The sequence below is a fragment of the Cyclopterus lumpus genome, chromosome 5 (assembly GCF_009769545.1).
Source record: "Cyclopterus lumpus isolate fCycLum1 chromosome 5, fCycLum1.pri, whole genome shotgun sequence".
Classification (NCBI taxonomy): Eukaryota; Metazoa; Chordata; class Actinopteri; order Perciformes; family Cyclopteridae; genus Cyclopterus; species Cyclopterus lumpus.
The window spans coordinates 19,661,577-19,674,540 of record NC_046970.1 but is presented as its reverse complement, the minus strand read 5'-3'; the positions used below and the strand labels follow the sequence as shown (position 1 = coordinate 19,674,540).

The 12,964-nt window shown below is 43.7% G+C and overlaps 1 protein-coding gene across 1 annotated transcript in view; it reads left to right on the top strand.

Moving 5' to 3' along the window:
* Positions 1-1,342: 1,342 nt before the first annotated feature.
* snta1 (syntrophin, alpha 1) overlaps positions 1,343-12,964 on the top strand; it is a 26,273-nt gene continuing 14,651 nt past the window's right edge. The window contains exons 1-2 of the mRNA XM_034533025.1: positions 1,343-1,694; positions 8,726-8,911. Coding sequence (XP_034388916.1) covers positions 1,412-1,694; positions 8,726-8,911 — 469 coding nt within the window. The 5' untranslated portion in view covers positions 1,343-1,411. The remainder of the gene's footprint in view (positions 1,695-8,725; positions 8,912-12,964) is intronic.

Here is a 12,964-nt window from a genome sequence, read left to right as displayed (position 1 = left end):
AGTACTTATCCACGTTGAGTTGGAGTCAAGACCAAGATGAATTTGTCATTGTGTATTGCTGCGGAAATCATGGCTCACGATACAAATTAGTTTCAAACGTGTGTATTAGACAGCATTGTCTGTGTTTGTATATATTATTGAAAGAGTTATTCATACATGATAAAGAGATTTTGCAAATTGTGGACAGAAAATAAATGGAATTGCTTGATTGATCAGACTAATGGAAGGTGGAAGAAAAATAGGAATTGACTCGAGGAAGTTATTTAATATGTAGTCTTGTGAATTGAAACTAATCAAAATCTAGGCACAGATCTTGTTTGTTTGTCATATGCTTTGGAGGACTTAGGATAAAGCTCTGTGCCATGAGTATAGGACTACATGCATGTATTTCTTAGATGAGTAGCTTTGGTGGCCACCAATTCAAAGAAAACGAACAACAAACTTGCTTCTTAGCTAATAACAACAAAAAGTGATATATATATATATATATATATATATATATATATATATATATATTGTTTTGTCTCTTGAAGTCGTTCTCCTTACTTTAATGCAACTCCATTTGGTTGGTTGCTGTCTGTGCATGGCCAGTATTGATTCAGTGCTCATAAACTGTGCTGCCAACTCATTTAGTGCCTCTATGGATGAAAGCTGACAGCTGACCACCCTTTAGAGAACACCATGCTCACCCTGTGTCCCTGTTATTAAGATTGTGCTGTGTATTGATCGGAGAGGTTTATTTTCCACAAGCGGTTTTAACTAAGGAGCAGTCTATGCCACAGCCCAGAATTATCATGGCGCCCGCATGCGAGTTACTATTATTTCTTTACATTCTGTGAACGAGAATTAATAAGGCCTATAGCCTTTATAGTCTTATAAGATGGGATGTCCCTGGAGCAACATGGTATAATTAGCTAAGTGTGTTTTCTGTCTGCACAGTTCAAACTGAAGATGAATTTGCAGAACAGTATATCTGGCTTTGGAAGCACTATTCATTATATTTCCTTCTGATAGGGTTTTATATATATATATAGTGCAACGATGGTGTGTATGTTGGGCACATTGCAAATGAGATCTGTGATCTGAACCCGGGTGGTTCAATGCACTTGAAATAAATAACTAATACAACGTATCAAAACTTAATTATGTTTGACTCGACCGCACACAGTTCATTAATGGAGGGACTCAACAAGAAGCTCTCTGAACTTTGAGTGTGTGTCAACACCGTTGCTAATCGTATAACCCTCAATTAACTTTTACTTCTTAATACTGGATAAACCTCTTTGGAGTGGGACAAAGTCGGGGAAGGGAGAATTGTGTGTGCGTGTGTTCCCCCTACTCCATCCCTCCACCCCCTATCTTTTTACAGGACTGCCAGCCCGTCTAGAGTTATTCCAGGAATGCGTTGAACATGGCTGCCGCGATGAAGGCGCAGAAAACGGGACTGCTCGAACTCCGAGTGACCGTGGACCGCTGGATCCGGGTGTTGGCCACTCTTACCGAAGACACGCTCACGGTTAACCCCGGGGAGGGCGTCGAGGAGCCGGCGAAGCCCAACCAGAGTCCCGCCGCCGCAATCAACGGAGACCCCCCGAACTTGAGCTCGTCCCCGGTTCCAGAAACCATCACCAACGTGAAGCGCACCGTGCGAGTTACCAAGCAAGACGTCGGAGGACTCGGAATCAGTATCAAAGGTGAGACGCCTTTAAAATTAACACTACCCCAAAACGGCTAACTTCACAAATGGCCGAGTCGGCGTCCGTTAGCACAAGTTTTTTTGGTTCGGAGTTTGAGTGCTCAGTTTGACAACGAAGGCGAGACCGTCGCCTCGCCTGTTAACTTCACGGTAGCTCACTTCAAAACCGACCGTTAAGCTAAACATGTGCGCGGAGACATTTCCGATACATTGTCGCGTATCCGTGTTGTTTAGGCGAGACAAATATCCCATTCGTGTGTTAACTCAGCCTTTAAGACAAATCTCGGGGCTTTTTTGTTTGTTTGCGAGAGAGAAAACTTGACAGCTGTGATTTTCTCACGCTGTGCCTCACCTGAACTGGGGAGGGGGGAGAGAGAGACCATTTCGGAGCCGCTGCCGTTAGACGGTATTTCAGCTGCTGCCGGGTTAGTTAGATGCTGGGCGGGTGGCTCCCCACGCACGAGCCTCCCGACAAACGGTGAAACTCAAACTAACTTGGGCGAGAGACAAACATCTTCCACCAAAAAGGTCCCAACATGTTCCAAGACAACAACAAAACAACCAAAGCCACATTTCTGAAGGGTGCTTACTTGTTCAGCACTAGGTTATATGAAAGTGTCTTCACTGAAAAAAACAAACACACATCACTCTTTTTCCAGATAATACATATATATAAATATATAGGTTGGCTTAATTGTGGTTGCTGAGTAGCCTAACTTTAGTCTTTCAATGAGCAAAGATGCATCTACCCTACACTGCTGCTGCATTACACCCGGCATTGCTACCATTACCTTTCAATGGGAAAAGGTCGCGACCTCTCCATATCTTACAAGCCAGGCTTACATACCTGCGTTGTGTACTGTTCGGCTGCTGATAAAAAAACATTTTTCCTTGTCCGGTTTCTTTGACTTGCAGCAACAGGCTTCTATCTGAATGAAATACTCTGTGTGAGAGACTGGAGGGCTGAACATGGGGCGCCATGTAAATAAATACAAAAGATAAAAGGGACAGCCCAGTGATAATGCAGTCTGAGCAATACTTCTTTTTATTTCCTGGAGGTGTCGGACATTGTTTTTGAATTTTCGAGTGTTGTGTGATGACAGGTTTTCACTTGTTTTGCACACTGTCCATTTGAGGGACAGCCCTGGAGTGGCACCGCTGTCATGTTGCAAAGATGGTGAAATGTTCATTTTATTCCCCACCCCACCCCACCCCACCGCTGCCACCACCACCACCACCAACAACAACAAAGTCAGCCCATAATGACATAAATGTAATGTCCATCTCTGTGGAAATGGGTGGCTTTGAAAATCAGACAGCATGTGATTAAAACAAAATCATCGCTGGCACCCTGCCGGCTTGACATTGTTGTGATGCCCGTTGTTCAAAGGCAGCCACGAAGAGAGGGAGGAAGACGGGTCTAGCAGAGGGAAAGAAAGGCAAAGGCACAAAAAGCAAGCCATGAACGAAGTAAGAAGTAGTACAGTGTAAAAAAGAGAAACAGGGGGCGAGCAAATGAAAGAACAAGGCAAAGTTGTTGTGGGCGAGCTGACACCACATTGTGAACAGCTGAGAGGAGCTACCAGCAGCAAGCAGTTGTCATTGGCCAAAGATGAAAGCTATGTGGCTGCGAATGGACTACTCCACTCGTGTTAATTTTAGGGAGCCCACCCCAACTTGCAGGGAGGCAGTCAACCTCTCCTCTCGCATGTCTAAATTTAAGAGGAGAGGCCAGGAAGCGAGGCTCCAGATCTCGAGACAGGCCCACTAGTCGGAGTGAAGTCGAGTGTGCCTCTGCAGAACTGGGTGGAACACTTTGGCGTGAGCTCGGGGGGAATCCCCAAAAACACAATGTGGATTAAATCGCTTCCCTGACATTATTTAAATGATCCCAGCGTGTGACGATTTCTAATGAGAACATTCCGAAACCCCATTTGAATGCCTGAAACGCCTCTTGTCACAAAACACCTCAGATGTGCAATATTTGGTGCATTGTTATGTAACAAATATATTATTAAAAAAAAGCTATTCTCTACTCATGTGGCTCTGCACACGGTTTGTGGTAGTTATTATTTTTATTTTCTGGTGTTTTGTTCCAGCGCTCATTAGCCTTGCGTGCGTATCAGCTGATGACGCCTAATGAAGTAGAGTGCTGATCATGCTGAATTCTTTTGAAAGGAGCATTATCACAACAAAAACACATTGTTAGCACAAAGTTGCCTAATGAGGTACATGTCAGTGTTGCATAAAGCGCCACCATTCGTTCACCTGTCACTGGCAGCTCCGGTGGCTCCACCCCACCAGCTCTTGTCAGCTGAGTGACAGGCCGCCCAGCTGGAGGGTGCTGAACTATGTTTGACATGAAAAGTCGGAAGGGGAAAAAAAAGGTAGGGATGGATATGGGTGAATTAGGGGTTGTGTAGGAGTGGCAGACATGTTGACTGTATTTTTCCTACAATATGTCAACAATGTTTATCCAGCTGACTTGACAGTACACAGTGTTTTTAGAATAGAAGTAGAAAGGACTTCTAAAGGTGCTACACTGTGGTGTGCAGTACTTGTCACTGGTGTTGTAGAGAAAAAAAAAATCTTAGCAACAATCACTTCTATCTGTCATTTTGTCTCCTCATTGATTTAAATATCTCCTTATCTGTAATTAATTTTGGTGCAGATGCCAAGTCATTTGGACAGCCAATCTCGTCCTGTCCTCACTTTGACTTTATAGTCACCATCGTCCTTTCAAATGACAAGACCGTCTTTTGCCCACTTGTCCAAACATTCACTTGAAATAGATCGTTTGCATCAATTTCCACATTTCATCAGTTTGGTAAATGTGCGTGTCACGTTTTAATGACGCTGAAAGGTCGCGGGACACGTCCTGCACCGGCAGTGATTGTTCCAAGTCTGCGAGACCCTCCGTCTGCCCTGCATGTGTGACCCTCAATTACTTTTGCAGTTGGATTAACAGCCGAGCAGTAATGTGCCGTCGTGTGGACTGTAGTTTTATTATAGGTGCTTTTATTTAATTCACTAGAGTTTATATGGTTGTGCAGATTCAGGCCAAAGGTAAGTTGAAGGTTAGAGAAGCAACTTGCGACTGAATGGTATTCAAATGTAATCCTCAAATCAGCTGGGGATGTTTGTATGGGGGCAGCGAGCAGGACTCGGGCCTCGCAGGGCAGCAGACTGTTTCACTTGACATTCAGAACCATAAGTGTGTTATTTTTTTCCCATCTTAATTATACTGGTCAGGGAATACGTGCAGGCATGTGTCGGCACATGTGTCAGTCTGTATACCGCTTAAGTTTGAAAGTGGCAGCTCTTCTTCTGTGGTCGTCTCTGTTGCTGACCTACTGGGAGATGATTTGCTCCAGAAAACCTTGATAAAGTGTGCATGGCATCATTGCATATGTCTACTTTATCCTTGACAATGTTCCTTAGGGTGCTTTGTGTTGACAGTTTGTGGTCAAATCAACAAACTCAGTTTTCCTCAGAGCTGCTTATCACACGTAGAATGTGGGATTTTTCACCATTTAGGTGAAATCAATCGCTTCTTCAGAATTTCAGTGAGCCATGACCAACAGTTCCTTAAGCAAAACAATTCCACAGAAAGTCCATAGTAGTAGAGTTGCAATTACTCCCCTAGGTTATTGTAAATAAATACACAGTCTACCACTTCTTCCTACGGAGCCAAATGGTTAAGCTCACTTTACGAACCGAACAAAAAAATCTCCCTTTTTTTACAAATAATTCTAAAAGGCAACTTTCTAGCACACATAGTATATCGGATAATTCAAATACTTAAGATATAGTGACGACAACAACAACAACAACAGACTGAAGCCCCTTTTCTTCATGGACAAATGACATGATAACACCCACTAACATCCGGCTTTGGCCTTCAGTGGGAAAGGTTACGATCCGCATTCATTCCACAGAAAAATTACTATGCAGTAGTCAGTTATTTATCGGCTAACCGTCAGCAACTGGTTGGAGATACCAGCGTAACACTCTCAATGTGTAACGTGAAACCCCCGAAAAACAAAACAGAAAGGTGTCTTTTGCATATTTTCAACATGTTCAAAATAAATAAGTAAACGGAATATGAGCACTGATTTTGTGGGTAAATGGGGAGAAAAGTCACAAAAAAGCAGATCTGACGAATAGCTTTAAACTCAAATGAAAATCAATGGTAACCTGATATTTTTTTGCTTTTTATCCTAAAATGAGTGCATTAAAAAAGTATTACATCCACTAACTAATGGAAGCATCTTCATAAACCACTGGTTATGCCTCAGAATATGAAGGGAAATGTAGTTCTTAGGATTGGTCAGCGCTGTTCTGGCTAGGGCCGCCCCTTCTTAGTCGACTAGTCAACTAATTGGGTTTTTTGGTATTAGTCGACTAAGGTTTGTTTTGTTGATTAGTCGTTTTGAAAATATTTTTGCTATGCTGATTTACTTATTGGTGCTTTTGTGTGACTCTTTGTGGAAAAACTCTAATAAATTAGTTTTGGTCACCTGATTATTTGCCCTCGCTGTGGCAAACACTGCTCATTCCGTTCTGGTCTTTCTGCAGGTTCATCCATGCCGAGCATTCCGAATCGTAACGAGGTCTCTAGTGGGTTTTGGTTAGGCCCGGCTAAACCGCTCTCCCCCACTGATTATCAGTATTCAGTATGGAGGTTCTTTTGAGGTCTCTCTAGGGTACTGAACAGTCGCCCAAAATTGCTGCTCTTATTAATTCAGTTCCCGTCCGACAGTCCAACAGTTACAGCTCGTGCATGCTACATTATTTCAGAATATTGGTGCTTGCAACACATGTTCTATTCTTTTGCACTGTGCAGATGTGACATGGGAAAATTAGCAAATGGCCCTCATGTCCCTGTGCCATATTCCAGTACATTTACTGTATACTGTATACAAAACTGTTATTCAAGTTTGGGATTTTTGTAGATATTCCGATTTAAGGTTTTGACAACATATTGATTACCACCAATACTGCTGAAAGTCCCCTTCCCCTCATCTTCACTTTACAATCCCTATCGACTCATCACGATCACCTCACTTCTCATACTCAGTCGTGCAGAAAACAACATCTGATGTCACGCAGCGGTCGAGTAAGGCAAGGCAAGTTTATTTATAGAGCACAATTCATACACAAGGCAATTCAAAGTGCTTTACAGCTACATAAAATTACAAAAAGGCAAATAAAATCATTCCATAAAAATAATTATATATTTATTATATTAAAAGCGAAGAGTGCATATACAATACTTTCAGTTGTCAAATAGAACCGTTTTCAGCCTGGATTTAAACATTGTCAGAGTTGAGGCCTGTCTCACATCTTCTGGAAGACTGTTCCAGATTTTAGCATAAAACTGAAACGCAGCCTCACCGTGTTTAGTCCTGACTCTGGACCAGCAGGAGACCACTCCCTGAGCTTCTCAGAGCCCGAGATGGTTCATATGGCTCTAACATGTCACACATGTACGTTGGTGCTAGACCATGAAGACATTTGTACACAAGCAGAGCTGTTTTAAAGTCTATTCTCTGAGCAACAGGAAGCCAGTGCAAAGACCTGAGCACTGGACTAATATGGTCGTATTTCCTGGTTCTAGTCAGGACTCGAGCAGCAGCGTTCTGGATGTACTGCAGCTGTCTTACAGCTTGTTTAGAGAGCTCAGTGAGCAGGCCGTTACAGTAGTCTAACCTGCTGGAGACAAACGCATGAATTAGTCTCTCCAAGTCTGGTTTAGACACTATTCCTTTGATTTTGGCAATGTTTTTTAGATGGTAAAAAGTTGTTGATGTTATTGATTTAATGTGGTTGTTAAAGTTCATTTCTGAGTCCAATATTATCCCTAGATTTCTAACCTGATTTTTAGGTTTTAGAGAGAGAGTCTCAAGGTGACTTATAACACTTTCTCTTTGTTTCTGTGGGCCACAGACAATGATTTCAGTTTTGTCTGAGTTTACCTCGAGAAAATTGTTTTGCATCCATACACTGATCTGTTCGATGCAGTGACAAAGTAAATCTACAGGCCCATATTCACCTGTCGTCAGTGACACGTAGACCTGAGTGTCATCTGCATAGTTGTGGTAGGACACGTTATAGCTGCGTATTAGCTGGCCTAATGGAAGCATGTATAGATTGAATAATAGGGGTCCTAGGGTTGTGTGTGTGTGTGTGTGTATTTTTATTTTTACCAAGAGCACCAGGCGGTGGCCTCCAAAAGAAGATACATAAGTTAAATCCAAAGTAATCACCCGGGGGAAGCAACCTGTGGAAGATGTATTTCAAATTAATTAAATGTAATCCTCTTTCAGATCATTTCTCAATAGCCTGAAGGCCAGAGTCCAACTGCCAGCTGACATTAATGACGATATTTCTTATCGAGAGTGGAAGCCCACAGCAAAAGGCAGATCCATCAGCTTACTAGCTGACCTTCATATAACGAGAGCGAGAGAACTGGAGAAAGAGTGAGAGAGTGGAATATGCGGAAGTTCGTACAACGGGGTAGTCGCTACTGTCGGTGTCTGTCCTCATGTGCTCTCCCTTGAGGATTGCAGTGGTTGGAATCTTGTTTCATAGCAACATTGTGTATCTATTGGCATGCAGTTAACTGGACAACATACTGATAAAGGACTTCACATTAAACTGAGCTGGTTTCACAGTGAGCTATTATTTCTGGTATCATCTTCTTCACTGCAAGTGGCTAACTCCATACCTTCTAGTCTGAAGTTGGCATTTCATCCCAGTGACATGTTCCACGGACTTTAAACATAGTTTGTGAGCGTACCGGAGCTCTGAGCATAAGCACTTGCACTTTGCACGGATTGTGGAAGTAGAAAATAAGTTAACTCCCAGCTGCTCCGGTAAAGCTGATCAGGGGTCTGAAGCTGAGGGTTTGTTGCACTGCACAAAATGTGAATGTATGTACTGTATGTATGAAGTGCAGCTAAAGCAGCATCTTCCTCAACAAATGCTGAGATGGAACGGTCAACATTTCCCCCTCTTGTCATGCAGGTGGGAAGGAGAACAAGATGCCAATCCTCATCTCCAAGATCTTTAAAGGCCTGGCTGCTGACCAGACGGAGGCGCTTTATGTTGGTGACGCCATATTGTCTGTCAACGGGTTTGACTTACGGGAGGCCACACACGACGAGGCTGTGCAAGCGCTGAAGAAAACGGGCAAAGAAGTCATCCTTGAAGGTAACATATTTTATTATTCTAAAAGAAATATATATATATATATATATATATATATATATATATATCACCCAGAATCCTTCTTTCTTCTTGGCCTAATGCAGCATTTCTGCCATTGCCTCCTTTTTAATTTGTCCCCGCTTTGCTGTTTTAAAATGTTCGTAAAACGTAAGCTCGGAGTTAACTTTTAAGATACACTTGGAAAATATGTCACAACTATCTCTGTTCCATGACAAAGGAGCCCTTCATATTTCCTAAACAATACAATCCTCAGAGTACGAGAGAACTAAAACCGTGTCTTTCACGAAAAAGTAGCACTTCCCCGTTGACACTCCACTGCTCCAAATAGATGCATAGATGGGAACTTATGATACCTTGATATGTTTGCTGCATTTCTCCAGCGCTCGGGTTGATTCCTCCTTGAGGGCCATACATGATGAGCCGAGAGAGACGATCTGTGAAACCGGAACTTTGATCAGACTTCCTCGGAAAACATCAAAAATAATGAGTCGTACTGAAACGGCAGGAGGAAAACCGAAGGCTCAAAATTTGCCAATATTGTTGCGGCTCTCACCTCTGAGCATCTCTGTATGCTAATGATCAGCCTCACCGATCAAACACTGTTGACACTGATAGAAGGCACTTTGTTGCTGTTCATGTCAGATCAGAGAACTGTGGAGGACGCGTAGGGTAAGACCCGTTGTGCATTGGAAGGTTTGCAGTGGAGTCAGCAGGTATTTTTATTTGCTGGGTGTTTTTCTTCCCTTGTGCTCTCAATGCTAATGCACCACATCTCTCTAAACTATAAGACCGAGGCAGAAAAGGACAGTCATTTGCTGGACATGTTTGTGTCTGCACAACTGCCTAAAAGCATTAGTCCGCTAGCAGGTGGGAAACAACATTGCTAATCTGGGATGCGGTCTAGAAAAGCCGTGAGGACAGGAAAAAAAGGGATTTAAATGCAGTCTTTCGTCTTGCCAACTGATTGCATCACAGGAATTCTGCCTCTCCCATCAAGCGGACTTCAAGTCACTGGGTTGAGTCTAAAGCGTCTAAAGGCAAAGTTTGATGTTTTATACAGGATGTTGCTATTCAAAAAGAATATGTTTCCATCACGAAGCGTACAAGTTGACACTTTTGTGGCTTTGCTTTTATTATTCGCTCCATGTGTTCTGTATATTCTCTTCATGTTTTAGGAGAGCGCTCCCCCACAGAGCCCCTACGGGCTAACGGGCATGTCCAGTGAGGCGAGGCGAACTGACACTTCAACCCCGATGTGCTCTCAACGTATACTTCCAAATGAAAACCTTGTATGTCTAGAAAGTCTGCTTAGAAACCAAACAAACCCCACCACTTACAGTATGTCCTGTTCAGGTTCAATAAACTCAAATAAGAACAACCCCCGTGAAACATGACATACACTTTTCCGTTGGAGAGAATTCATTTAAGAAAGGAGCACCCGAGTTGCCAGTTTTCCATGTGACAGCATTTCTGTGGGCTGGCTGGCACAGTGGTCTATCATCAGAAACTTCAGTCAGCGGAGCAGACACAGCGAGAGCTACAGCCGGGGGAAATCATTGCAAATCCCCCTGCCTTACTTGTCCACCGTCAGGCAGAGAAAGTGTTGATATCAGACGGGCTCAACCAGCGCTGCTCTGTGATCCGTCGTGTCAGGAATCATTTCATGGGTTTCCTTTCCCCCTGAGGGCCCGATAGTGAGGAGAGGCTTGGAGGCTCACTGAGGGGAGAGAGTTGAGTGTTTGTGTTTGTGTGTGTGTGTGTGTGTTTGTGAGTATTTTATACTTTTATCCTTAGATGTCTGTGCGTCTCTGACCCGGCGACTACAGGACGCTTTGGGGTATTTCTTTCAACTTCTCAACACTCGAGGGCTATGAGCCTTCCAGCTGCCGTTTTTAAGATTGAGATTTTCTGTCCAGCCTATTTGTGCATCATACAAATACTTCTGACATGAAGTTCGAGCGCACATTTATTTTGGTTTTGGCATTTCATCAAGATACTCCGAAAACACATTCAGAAACAAACTTCTCCTTGGCACGACTTCAGTGTAAAAGGTCCGGGTGACAGTCTTCCTTCCACGTGCACAGCAACAAACCAGCCACCAGCCAGGCTGCTGTGCTCCAGGCGGGTTTTCATCGCTCCGTGAAATTCACAACACAGACGGCCTTGACTCGGATCGAGGAGAAACGGCCTCCGTCGCATTCAAATATCTGGAATATGTGAACAGTAACATTTGAATATGTCAGATGCGCACTTTCGCAACATCCGAGGGCGTTTCATTAGAAGCCTGGTCGGCATTCTGAGCTTGTGACTCTTTTGGAAGTCAAGAAGAAGAAGACATGATTCGGATAGCCTGTATTCTGCCCACTTAGATTAGTGCGATTGTTGCAGCAGCACATGCGAGGTATTGATGGCGTCATAACTTTAGCGGTATGATCGAGGTGAAGGATGTTCTCAAGGATGTTTTGTATTTCTGCCAGTGAGATGTACCGGCTAACATGTTCACGTGCATAAGATTGGAAAACAAGAAGCTGATTCTTGGTTTTGAAAAGGGTGACTGGGTTATTTGCTGCACAGATGTGGCACAGCTGGTAATAGTTGTAGCACTTTTTAATAAATCATGTGATTTTAATGTCCCATACAGTTGTGTGTGTGTGTGTGTGTGTGTGTGTGTGTGTGTGTGTGTGTGTGTGTGTCCCCTGCTTTTTCCGAAACCTCCTGCCACAAATACGAAAGTGTGCATAGTCAAGCTGTCTGTTTGAAAGAAAGACAGAAAATAGCCTTTCTCAAGGTTTCTAATTGGATGCCCTCCGCTAGTCTGCCTCTGTGGTCCTGTTGTACCTCGCATCTGATCGGTGATGGAATAATCAATGTGCGTCTGCGAGAGGGGAACAGTGAACACCTGCGAGGGTCAGATAAATATAACGGAGCATGATGAAACCGCACAACCACAGGTGCCTTCATTTCCGCCCCGCGACATTTACAGCCCGACTGTGTGTGTTTGTGTTTTGGCGTTTGAGCACATGTGCTGTGTCCATTTCTCTGTGTGTGTGTGTGTGTGTGTGTGTGTGTGTGTGTACATGTGAGGAGAGAGGATGAGGAGGAGAGGAATGGAGGTTACCTTGACATTTTCCCGGGCAGGCACACACACACACACACACACACACACACACACACACACACACACACACACACACACACACACCTTATTATCACACCTGAATGTGCCGTTATGGATTCCTATGGGTTGCCGTCACAATAGATTGGGAGACTTGTATATCAATTTTTGCGAAAGGTTAAGCGTGAGAACAATTACACAATGCTCCATAAAGCAAAAAAAATGAAGAAATTATAATTGAGAGTGAAAGTGGGCCAGAAATCAAAGTGACTGCAGACCTATTAAGCAGCTCTTCAGGGACTGGATGAGCTGCAGAATGTAGCGCTGGTCTCTGAACTGCCTCACTGTCTCTATTTTAATTTGGATTCTACTCTCACTGAGAATGCATCCATCATTGCCCCCGGGCTGCCAGCCAAGGCGAGGCATGTTCCACGGACACACACCAAGTGAGTCGGCTACACAACCACATACTACGCATACCCGCACACATGGTGTGAAGCAGAGGGGGAAGGATAAACGGGCTACAAAAGACAGGTCAGGACACTGAGCTGAGCGCATATGTGGGGGATTGGGGGGGCAGTAGAGTGTGCGCTTGTGTGAGTTTGTTAACAGCATGTGTGTATGTGCCAGTGCTGTTCATGTGTCTTAGGAGTCAAAGTGCTGGTACATTATGCTTCGTAGCGCAGGGGAAGAATGTAATGTTCTCACGATTTTGAGCTGGCGAGGCTTGTTGTGAGACCAGTACAGAGCTGTTGCACAACAACCTCATTCATATACCAGTTTAGGTTACTGGCAGCATACTTGACCCTCTAGTGGCGAAAGGCCTTGGTTTGTTCCAAACCAACTAGATTGTCCAACATGTCGTCACACCGCATCTGAATGCAAAAAGTGTTGAGCGAATTCCCAAGCGGGACAAAAAA